The sequence below is a fragment of the Coenobita brevimanus genome, chromosome 98, assembly GCF_032717465.1.
Source record: "Coenobita brevimanus isolate Jiangsu-jjx chromosome 98, ASM3271746v2, whole genome shotgun sequence".
NCBI lineage: Eukaryota > Metazoa > Arthropoda > Malacostraca > Decapoda > Coenobitidae > Coenobita > Coenobita brevimanus.
Genome location: NC_137051.1, coordinates 5,516,830 through 5,529,553, shown reverse-complemented (window position 1 = coordinate 5,529,553; position 12,724 = coordinate 5,516,830). Strand labels below are relative to the sequence as shown.

The following is a 12,724-nucleotide window of genomic DNA, read 5'->3' as shown; positions in this document are numbered from 1 at the left end:
GCCATTACCTTTCTCTGCTTCAGTGTCGTAAAGGGTAAATTCTGCACTGCAGCAACCTATGGCATTATTTTATACTCACTGGCTAAATGTACCCCATTTAATTCGTTGAACTAGGCAGAAAAGAAAGTCACAATCCGAACATGTTTTTGTATTATTAGCGACAAGTGTAGGTGTTTCAATATGGTGGCCAAAATCACATGTTCGCAGCAGAGATAGCCTCTCCATACTATAGAGCTCAGTGGTGCCTTCCTGCCAGCACACTTGAATGATGTAAACAAACCTTGTGGTTGATCTTGGAAAGAGGACTGTCTTCTAGATCTTATGTGAAAAAATTTGTTTCAATTTAATTTTGGTCAAAATCGAGACTGACATAGTCAAAACAGGTACAGTACTTGGCTAAAACTACAGTATAAATCGAACATTTCAGGAGGAAAGATATAACTCAGCCTTGTAGCAGCTTCATTAAAAATGACAAAAAGAAATATATAAGTGCCAGGTTTTCACAGTTTGAGCTTTGTTTCCAGGGAAATAAAACAATGAGAGCAATGTATTCTCCTCTGTTATATTTTTGTTCTGAGGCTTTTTCATTATTTCAGTAGTGTATGATGGTATTTTGCCACACAGGCTCTCACATCAAAGAAGAAAAATTATGGTAATTTAACACATACTTGGGGCAGAGAAGCTGTTAACAGTGGTGGCCTCTGGTGGCAGGCAGCTTCTCAAGTCCCCCCATGTTCATTCACTCATCATCCAATCTTATGTTGCCCCATGAGGAGTGCAGGAGCCCAGGGCCAGGCAGGTTGGTCCTGACATTTGAGATGAGAGTGACCAGCCTCAATCATCCCTGAGTGGCATTATGTGAGCAATAAACCCCAACCACCTCTGGGATATAAACCTTCCCTGGCTCAATCCGATTGGAGAGCCATAATTACCCACTAAACCACCAGGTGCCAAAATTTGGTTATATGGTTACCACCCAGTGTAGTATGAGCATATGGTTTCCTAATGTACAGGAAACCATTTGGCTTGTCACTCAGTGTAGTCACTCACAGGCAGAAGGATGAGGAAAGAATGAAGGAAAGAAAGACAGAAGAGGGAGTGTAATGTCACCTGTAGGCAGAAGGATGAGGAAAGAATGAAGAAAAGCAAAACAAGAGGATAGAAGGAAAGAAGGATGGAGGAGAGGAAAGGGCAAACACCCGACAGCAGCACTTCACTGAGTTAGTGGATGGTAAGCATCCCCCATTGTACATAAAAAAAAAAAGGGGGGGGGGTGCTTTATACAACATTGTACAGGTGCAGTGAAGTTAAAGCTTCTCTCTCCCTGACAGATGACAACAGCAGGATAATCCCTTCACTAGCTCTGTACTTGTTAGGCATTTAGTGGTGACTGATACTGTATTTTCATCATTATTGCACCTTACGATAAAAAAAAATATTATATATAAGATATTAGACTTACAATGAACTTCTTTAATGTTACAAGTGCTATCCATGTGACAGGACTCTGCAGACTATTATGATGATCAGGACAGAGCAGACATGGAGGATAACGACTACATAAATGAAGGACAAGAAGAGGGACAAGCAGTGGTGAGATAAGTGCAATGGAAATTAAAGTCTTTATTCTGATAATTCTAATGACCTTGAAGATTATACTTTGTGCTCTTATTAATTGCCTCTTGGGTAGAAGTCTCTCTTAGTTGAATATCCCTTTACTGAATAGTCATCTGGCAGTAGCAGTATAATACTTCTTGACATTCTGTCCAATATGCATTAACAGAGATACTCCATGACCTTCTGTCCAGTATGGTTTAATAGGGATATTCATATAATACTTGTTTGGGGAGAGGTCTCCTCACCTAGGTACTAGCCCTGAGTAAAATACTTATATATCATCTTTTCTAAGAGAGGGTTAATTACATAAGTACAAAGCTAAGCCGTAAGGAATAAGTTGAACAAATGTTCATGAATATTTTGAAGTGTAGTACATCATTTGACCTCTGTGTTTCACAGAGATTCATTTATGATGCTGTGAAGCCTTTTTTCCTGGATATGGCATGCATTTTTATACACTTTAATTATAAAGCATGATGTGATAGTTACAAATTAGTTGTGCATGAATAAAGTAGCCATAGTCATAATAATATATACAGACTGCTCCCATAGTGCGCGAGCTCAGAGTACGCGAATCACATAATACGCGAGTGACCAAAAATAATAACCAAAAATCCTTGATTGAGTGAGTTTAGCCCGAAATATGAGAGGCAGAGGCAATGAGTGGCACAAAAATGCCATTTTCCCAGAGTACGCGACCCCCATCCCCATACAACGTGCCCATCATAACTTAGAGGCTTGTGGGGAAGGTGCTCAAGAGGAGTCTACAGTAAGATCTTGCCAAGTACAACTTCGACAGTAATGTTTTTGGGAATAATGGTAAGTTAGAACAGATATCCAGTTTCTATAATAATGTTTGGATTCACCTGAATGACGGTTATTTTGCAAATGCCAAGTTGTTATACTGCAAACATGTCCATAACAAGATGAGGAATGAAACAAACAAACAAGAAGAGATGAAGGAAATTGCCGAGAATGTGAGCAGTAGTGAGGAGGAGATGGAGGATCCACCCCTCACCACCTCCCCTGACTTGCCCGTCGCCATCCCCTCCACCTCCACTGTCCCACCTGAACCACCAGCCACCTCCCCCTCTACCTCCACAGCCCCACCTGAACCACCAGCCACCTCCCCCTCTACCTCCACAGCCCCACCATAATGACTGTTGCTGCATTCTGGAAGAAATATAACATTCGACAGGCCGTAAATTTCCTAGTAAAAACCTGGAGTAATACAACACTGGCAACCGTTAAACAAGCATGGTGCTGCCAGGGTGGTGGGGGCACTCTAAGTGTGTTGCCGAGCCTTGGAACCCCTGTTAAGTTGGCTACTGTTGTTAAGGTGGCTGACCATATTTTTTGTTACTGTAGCTATATCTGTAGTATATATCTGAAAAATTTTCCCATTATTATGTCTCTTAAGAGTCAAAAAAATGTCAAGGTATGAGGGGTACTGCCCATATGTAATTTTTCCCATGAGATTATGTATTCACAGTGCTCGATTTCACAGTGCACGAGGACCAGGACCACCCATCCTCTCGCACACTGTGGGAGCTTACTGTATACAGTACTGTGGTATAGTACTATCTTTTTATATCCATCATTCAGCCCTGTTTTACCCGTCAGGAGAGTAGGGGCCTAGGGCTAAGCTACTGGGCCCGATTTTTAAGGCAAGCGTGATCCCTCGCTCAGCCTTGAGTGTATTATGTAGGCAATAAATCTCAACTACTACTTAGATGGAAACCCATATGGGCTCTTTCCAGTTAGAACTCTTTAATCCACTGGACCACCAGACGTTCATTTGGCGGTTACCACCCAGCGTACTAGTAGTACACTAAAAGGTTTTCTGGATTACAGGAAACCATATGGCTTGTCACCAAGTGTAGAGTCACCTGAAGCTTGCACTACACTAAGTGAGTAGATGGTGGGTGCTTTTGCCTGCCAAACACAGTAGTATTGGTTAAAATTTCATGCTGAGTACGGTGGTGTGGCTGATAACAAGCATTTTGCACTGCAGAATTTAACCAAATTTTTCCAGGGAGCATTTTCTTAACAAATTCAAATCTTTCAGGCTGAGAGGCAGGAGAGCAGCACAGAGAGTAACACTAGTGAGGGAGGAGGAACTCACATTGTGAATGGGGTCAGTATTCATATACAGTTTGGTACAGTAGAAGACTTTCAAATCTGATATGCTAAGAGAGTCTGATGCCCACTTATATTATGAATAACATCTTTTAAGGCATGTTTACTCTATGCCATGGCTATTCAACTACTCTACGAGTAGGGCCACATTATGAAAGTCAGATTAACAAATGGCTATATATTATTTTACCTGTATTTTTTCCCCCTATCTAAACATTTATATACAGAAAGAAACAAGAAATTCATATATTATTTACATTTACATTTTCTGCTGAGTACATAAATAAAAAGAAAAAAGCAAAACTTTTTGTTTTATACATGTTTACTTGTTTATTTTCATTCTTCTGAGTCAGTCAGAGGGCCAAACAAAAATGACTTATGGGCCGTATTTGGCCCGTGGGCCACCAGCTGAATAGCCCTGGTCTATAACAAATAATTTGTTGAAGCATTTTAGATCAAACCACTTAGCATATCCAATACAGTCATACTGAAATATACTGTACTATATACTGTAATGTGGCGCATAAGTTGTTTGTGAGATCATTACAGTACTGTGAAAATAAAGTACATATCACAGAAATGTATAGGCAGATAACAAACTGAATGAGGTACATGAATATTTGTGGACAGAGGTCAACCAAGTTCGAGACTCGGAGAGCAAGAAAGGAAGCAAAACGTTTGGCAAAAATAAAGAGGCAAAAGAAGAGACAAAAGATACGACAAGCAGGCAGGTAAGCTGGGACAAGTAGCAGTTCACTAGTTCGTTGTTTTTTTTTTTTTTTTGAAAGCTCCAACATGTTTGCATGCGTCGGCCCGGGTCACCTAATGGCGGCTGTCCATGCTGCTTGATCTCTGGCAGCTTCCCTGTTTAGTCCCTTAACCCTGAGGTCACACTCAGTGACCTTGTCTCAGGTCTTTTTCAGTCTACCCCTCACTATCCTGCCCCCAGCATTAACACTTCTCACTTTCTGCACCCAGTTATCATCCCCCATCCTCTCCACATGCCCAAACCATCTTAATCTACCTCTCCTTATCACAACACCAATACACTCCAGTCCCATCCTACCTCTCAACTCTTTCATCGTAAACCTAGACTCCCTCAGGCCTTGCACTCAAGGATGCACTGCACATCCACTTAATCATTGCCGTTTCTATATGTTTGAGCCTGCGGTGGCTGAATCGGTAGAGAGGCGGCTTGCAGTCCTGATGGACCCAGGTTCGAATCCTGGCTGGGGCAGGGGACAGTTTAAGGATTTGAATTTCATTAAAAAAGCAGACTTTCCTGATCTATCAGATGACCCGCCGACATGTCGTAAAAATACCCCCGCTAATACCAATACACCAGTCTTGTATGAGACAGCCCTAGCATGTACTCAGTATGGACGGTGGGTGTTAGCGCCGAAGTGGTGACATGTGGAGGTGTGGGAGGACTACTGGGCCTTGGGATAGGCTACTGCCCCCAAGATATAGGCTCTGAAGCCTTTGCCCAGAGTTGGATTTAAAAAAAAAAAAAAAAAAAAAAAAACTTTCCTTACTGCCCAGGTCTCACTACCATACAGCATTACACTCCTAACAAATGCCGCATACAAAGATTCCTTAGCACGGAGGAAGAGCCCTCTCAGTGTCAGGAGAGGCAACAACTCCCTGAACTTCTTCCAACCACTCCTCACTCTAGCCACAGAGCTAGCACCTGTCCCACCTCCAGCACATAACATGTTTCCCACATAACAATACTCTTCCACATACTCAAGAGACTCACCAGCAAGTTCAATCCTTTCACGCCTGGCAGTATCCACCTGCTCTCCCCAACACACCACACACATGAAATCACCATTATCTCATGTCTTGCCTCAAATATCACTACATCTCTTATGCACCAGTTTATCACAAGCACTGCACAAGATGGAATTACTTCCCACGCTTTCATGACAAATCGCACATGGCCACTCTCTCTCTTCTTTGACAGTACCACCCCCAGCCCTAGATACCATCACTTTTGTTTTAGCTGCATTTACTCTTAAGCCCTTGTGCCCCAAACCATCTCTCCACTTCCTAAATCTTTCATAAGCCTTCCTTTCATTCTCTGCAACCAACACCAAATCATCAGCATACAACACCACCCATGGGAGTCCATTTCTGAAGCCACGTTAGAGGGTTTCAGGTACCATGATAAACAACAAAGGGCTCAAGACTGACCCCTGAAGCTCATCAGCATTCACAGAAAACTCATCACTCAGATCTCCATTCACCCTTACCTGGGTGTGAGCATCCACATACGTGGCCATAACCACCCTAACCAGCCACTCTTCGATCCCAAGCTTTCTCATTGCCCACCTCACCACCTCTCTAAGGACTCTGTCAAAGGTCTTCATCAAATCAACAGAAACAAAGCACAGTTCCCTTTTTCTTCCTACAGTATATACTTTCCTGAAGCTGTTGAACAATGAATATGGCATCAGTGGTCCCTTTGCCTGGCATAAACCCAAACTGCATCTCATCAGTATTCGCTCTTCCTCTAATCGTACCTTCTAGGACTCTCTTCATTACCTTCTTTATCAGGTCTAAAAGCTTTATGTCTCTATAATTTCCTCTTTCTAGGGCATCACCCTTCCCCTTGTTCACATTTACATTTACACTCTTCAGCCAATCATCTGGGACAACACACTCATAAATAATCATATTTATCAGGTCGGTGACTAACCTCACTCCTATATCTCTTGAGTCTCTCAACATTTCAGCAGACAACCCAGACACACCTGCTGCCTTCCCCACCTGCATCCTGCCTATTGCCCTGCTCACAGTAGCAGCGCCAATCAAAGGCCAAGGGCAAAACACTGGATCTGCTGGCTCCAAACCTTCCCTGTCCCAGTCAAACTCCTCATTCAATGACCGACTGTAATGCTCTCTCCATATGCCATTAATATCCCCACTGTTCATCACAACCTTTCCTTCATTATTCTTCACACACTGCTTGCTTATAATATCCCTCTTCTCCCTCTTCATCTGATTTGCCCCCTTAAAAATCATATTTTTCCCTTCCACACGATTTAAGTTATCAAGTAAAAGTCTTTGTGACAGAGACTTCGCCTAAAAAATCTCTTTTCTAGCCCTATGCTTGGCAGCCAAGTATTCCTTTTTGTTACCACCCTCCTTCCATTCCCGGAAAAGCTTTCTTTTCTCCTTAACTGCAGCTTCTACACCCTCATCTCATCACCAAGTCACTTTATGTCTTGGTGGGCCTCTTGTCCATCCACATACTGAATCAGTAACTCTCAAAAGGCTGGTCTTGAGGGCTCTGTACTGTTCATTAACACTTCTGTCCATGTCTTCCTGTTCAGCCACCACTCTCCTCATCTCACTATAGAAGGCATCGCTTTCTGCTTGGTTTTTCAACATCTATATTTTTCTCCTAGGTTCAATAACCTAGAGGGAAATTTTGTATGGGTGAGACTTTAAAAAGAATGTAAGAGTGGCTTTTGTATGTATTACAGTAATGATGTATCATTCTGGATATTTAATATGTACAGTATGTGGATGAGTTATAGGGTAAAGTCAGGAAGGCATATTAAAACTGAAGTAGTATCAGGATAGGTGCATGATATAAATCCGCCCTCATTTTTTTTTTTTTTTTTTCTTTAACGCGAGGAAGAAGGAACCAAAGGCCATGAGCCCGCAGTAACAGTTCCCTCCAAGAGAAAAACAAAATACAACAGACAGCCAAATTCAAGATCCGATCATTTTGAGATGCCTGGACACACTGCGTTTGAATGACTGGAGATCATAGGCAGCAGGAAATACAGATAGAGGGAGACAGTTCCAGAGCTGACTTGTTGGATAAATGAAAGACTGGGAGTAACGGTTAACTCTTGCATTAGTTAGTCATGCTAATATATTGATAATATGTGAAAGAACTGCTGAAGGTCCTGACTGAAGATATGAACTTTTTACATTTGGATGAAACTGAGATCAGATGATGGGAGAGTTTATTAATAACTTCAGCTTACAAGGTCCATGTGAATCTTATCTCCTCCATCCCCAGATTAATAACAGCTTTTCTGTATATGCACTCTAGATTAATTTTACACACTCCAGTGCCTCTTGTGTTCTTTAAATGGAGGATTAATGGGCAAATTAGGAATCTACAGTAGACCCTTACTATACGATAACTGGTATGTGATGAATCGCCTATATGATGACAAAAAACTTAGGACCTTTCTTTTTCGATACACCATGGAATTTTCACTTATACAATGATTATGATCCCATATGAAGCCTCACAGGTTGATATCTGATTGCTGTTTTCGTTTATATGATATCGCTCACACAAGTCTACGTTCATTTGTTTGTTCCAAGAATACATTTGCACTTGTCACAATAGTAGACCCTCACTATAACAGACTAACTGGGGGAAAGCCAGGTCCGTTAAAGCTGATAGTTCATTATATCTGAGGGTCCTCCCCTGATGTGGGATTTCAAGCACATGTTTGAAGATAAATGAGTATGCTAACATATTCTAGCACTAAAAATGTTAACTATACACATTTTTCTCTTAACTTGACCCATAATTTCACCATATTGCTGTTTATATCACATTCTTGTTATAGCACTTCTTCATGACTAGGACAGTACAGTATAACTAAAGTCTGTTATTACATCTCAGCAATCACAATGGTGAGAGGGCAGTTTCAGGTTGGGCTGAAGTAAAAAAGGAAACATGTGTTGCGCCCATCATGCCCCATTTAACAGACATTGTTTATTATAGCGGATGAAAGTTTGGTGGGTTCTGTGGCATCCGTTAAATCCAATATCCACAATACTGGGGTTCGTTATAGCAAGGGTCTACCGTACTAGGTGCGTCATTGTTAGTGATGGAACAGTAATATGGTGTTGGAGTTCAAGCAGCAAGTGAAGTGCAGTAAAGTAACTATAGTAACACTCCAAATTAACATACCTCAATTTACTGGATATTGGATTTAACAGACACTATGAAGCCACTGGACTTCTGTCAGCTGTAATGAACAATGTCCATTAAATGGGGTGCAATGGGTCACAATATATTTGTTCATGAAGACGTGCAATGACAAGGATGTGAAATAAACTGCAAAAAGACAAAATTATAGGCCAAGTTGTAAAATGGGTACAGTTTTCATCTTTATTACAAGATTATGCTGTTGTACTCGTTTATTTTCAAACTTGTCCTTGAAATTCCACCTCAAGGGGGGGACACCTAACATAATGAATTTTCAGCTTTATCTGATCAGGTTTCCCCCCCGTAGTTAGTCTATTCCTGAAAGGTTCTACTGTACCATAAAGATTAGGTGAGTTAAAACTAGCTTTTAGACTTTTTTTGGGGGGGTAAATACCAAGTGAAGTATAGTGAACTGAATAACAACCAGTTTGGGTGAGTTAGAAACTTCTGTGGAGGTTGTTGGGTGGGTGACCCCTGACCAAAGATGTGTCCCTATCGAACCCATGATATAACTGACTCATTATACACTAAACTGTTATGCAGTGGATTTTTTCAAAGGCATCCTCATCATAAAATGAAGGCATGCTGTATTTTTTAACTGATCCTTAAATTACCAAATGATATCCCACTTCTGTGGTACATATTATCTGCTAAATTTTCTGTGAAAAAATATGAAGCACAAATTTCTAAAATGACAAAGAATCCATGGTTCTGAAAACATATATTCCCTTGCCCTAGCCTCCTTCATCCTTGTTGTCTTTATTTTGTTACAGCAAGCCTAATCTTATGAATGTGTACATTATAATACTCTAAACTGATATGCGGTGGATTTTTTCAAAAGCATCCTCATCATAAAATGAAGGCATGCTGTATTTTTTAACTGATCCCCAAATTACCAAATGATATCCCACTTCTGTGGTACATATTATCTGCTAAATTTTCAGTGAAAAAATATGAAGCACAAATTTCTAAAATGACAAAGAATCCATGGTTCTGAAAACATATATTCCCTTGCCCTAGCCTCCTTCATCCTTGTTGTCTTTGTTATTTTGGTACAGCAAGCCTAATCTTATGAATGTGTACATTTACGCAGTTTCCATGCTCACTTTCTCCTAATACTGTACTGTTTTGGCATTTTTTTCTCTTTTTCAATTTCTGTCATATAGGAAGCATACTGAGGTACAGTAGATGCAGTAGATGATTTAAATGCTCAGTACTGATTATGATAGAGGCCAATATGAAATGGAATATAGAAAACAAGTGGAGACTGGAAGCATGGTTAAGCAATACAGTATTAACAAAACAGGTAAAGAGAGAAAAACTTATTGGAAACTCAGTAGCACCATATGTGATCAGATGGAAAAACAGAGACTACTTATTGGATTTGACAAGTTAGCATCTTTTAAACTTAACTAGGAAGTGAGTGAGGGCTGTCATTAATAGTGTATTATTTTGATGTAATAAAGTATCTATAGGTATATGCTGAAAGAGATTTGATGGTGGAAATGATAAAAGCCAGCACCATATTTTCTCCTTCAGGTGTGGGGGCCCATGACTAGGCCATCATAATCCAGCTTATTTCCCTTGCTGGCAGTATGTTATTGAAAAAAGCTCTAGTCACCTTGGGGTTTGAATTTATGCACCTGTCCAAGCCATCATTCTGAATGAGGCATTCTAAACAATTGAGGTGATGGTTCTACAATATGTTTAAACATCCAGAAGAGGTGACTAGATGTTTTTTTTATTGCACAGTGTTACATGTGGAAGGATGCTGGTTATCCCCTTTCAAGTGTACAGAACTACAGCTGCCTAACCATGGACTCCCTCTGAAACATAGGACTAGCTTTTACCATTTTTAACCATCATATCTCCTTCAGCTTATGATTCTTGTTATATCTGTATAAGATAGATATCTAATGTATGAGTAAACAGTGGGAGTGATTTATGATGTGTTTGAGTAGATGTTGGAAATTAATTTGAGTTTACCAGTCCGTATTATTTTGCTGCACCTTTCCTCATACATTCTGTGCCCACACCTGGTATGGTCATAGAATGTATGAGGAGGCTGTACCCTGGAAGGTTCTCACGGAATGTGCAGTGTTAAAAAGAAATGTTCCTTGTGCTATGGGAAAAGTAAAGAGTAGAGAAGCAAATTTAAGTTAGACAGCAGTAAACAGAGGCAAATGTGGTGAAAGTAACATGGATAGTAGGCCATGGCCATTTCTGGTCAGGAGGCTCCATTGACAGAATAAGGCAAATACTCTGCTGTACTTATGGAAATGATGATGATAAAATTACTGACTGCAATATACAGTAGTTCGTTTCTCATCCTCAGACGTCAAGCAAGAAAGCAAGCACGAAATAGCCGCAGGAACATTCGTCAAAGGAATCGCAGGCAGAGGTATGGCAATTACTTTATATTTATAAAACATTTAACAGGATAGTATTCATTCATTTATCATCCAATCCTGTGTTGTCCCACGAGTAGCATAGGAGACCAGGGCTAGGCAAGTTGATCCTGACATTTAAAATGAGAGTGACTATACTCACTCATCCCTGAGCTGCAGTATGTGAGCAGTAAATCCTAACCACCCCTTTCATTCTCTGCATTCCACAGATAAGTAACTAAGATTTCATGGTATTTTACTTCCCCTGTTGTTCTGTCTACTGTATTCAGTACAAAGATTTTTGTACAAAAAATTATGAAGTCTTCATTTAAATACAGTACTTCATGCAGTTTCATTGCAAATGGTTAACCACTGATAGAGGGAAAGGTGTTATAAGGTCCATGTAATGTATTTAGTGGTAGGTTGGGGCGCTCACCATCAACTCACTCGATGTAGTGCTGCTTTGGGTGTCTGCCCTTTCCCCTCGTCCATGCTTCCTCTTCTGTCTTTCCTTCACTCTTTCCTCTATCTTCTGCCTATGGGTGACTTTACACTCCATCTTCTGTCTTTCTTTCCTTCATTCTTTCCTCTTCCTTTTGCCTATGGGTAACTCTACTCTGAGTGTCAAGCCAAATGGTTTCCTGTATACTAGGAAACCATTTATTGCACTGGGTTGTAACCATATAACCAGATTATGGCACCTGGTGGTTTAGTGGTTAATTAAGGTGCTTCAGTCAGATTGAGCTTGTGTAGGTTTATATCCAAGGGGTGGTTGGGGTATATTGCTCACCTAATGCCACCCAGGGATGAGCGAGGCTGGTCACTCTCATCTTAATTGTCAGGACCAACTTGCCTATCCCCGGGTTCCTACACTCCTCATGGGGTGACATAGGATTGGATGATGGATGGATGGATGGATGTAAAATGTATCACGTCATGGGACTTTTAAGTGTAGTCTCTATCATATACTACTCATATTGCAGATTTTTTTTTTTTAATTACAATGCAATTTTTTCTCTTTATTCCCAGATTTGAAGGCACCCTTTCATAAAAGGCTAACAGGCATGAGAAATGTTGATTGACAATATTCTCATAGAGCTGACTAAAAAATTCACAGCTTCTTATTTCATGTTATAATGGCTGATGAGTCATGATCATCATCCTGCAATGTCATTAATATCTTGTATGCTTGAATGAGTGAGTGCTTGACTTTGCATTTCCGCTTGCATGTGGAGTCCGATTTGTGGCTCATTCCATTCAGCATTAGTTCTACTCCTCTTCCCTCTATTCTTGTGTGTTCTGCTCTATCAGGAATTTTTTGTGTCTGTTTGGCCCATATCCTGAATTTTTCTGGTATTTGGGGTGCAATGAAATGTAAAACCTGGCGACCCCCAAACACATCCTGGAAGCATATGTTAATTTGTGGCTCACAAGCAAGGTTACTATTTTTAATCTCATTCTAGGTTTTACACTTGATGGCTAGCAATACTATGAGATCTTTTTGGTCACTAACTATGGACCTATACACCTTGACACACTGTATTATCACTCATAACCCACTCATTGTCACCATTTCTCTTGTCATTATTCTGGTTCCATTTCCCATTGTTAT

General features: G+C 40.5%; 1 protein-coding gene across 1 annotated transcript in view; it reads left to right on the top strand.

Moving 5' to 3' along the window:
* LOC145414074 (uncharacterized) overlaps window positions 1-12,724 on the top strand; it is a 68,530-nt gene that overhangs the window by 23,918 nt on the left and 31,888 nt on the right. The window contains exons 6-9 of the mRNA XM_080283638.1: window positions 1,504-1,593; window positions 3,686-3,754; window positions 4,387-4,487; window positions 11,061-11,126. Of these exons, the coding sequence (XP_080139764.1) occupies window positions 1,504-1,593; window positions 3,686-3,754; window positions 4,387-4,487; window positions 11,061-11,126 (326 nt within the window). The remainder of the gene's footprint in view (window positions 1-1,503; window positions 1,594-3,685; window positions 3,755-4,386; window positions 4,488-11,060; window positions 11,127-12,724) is intronic.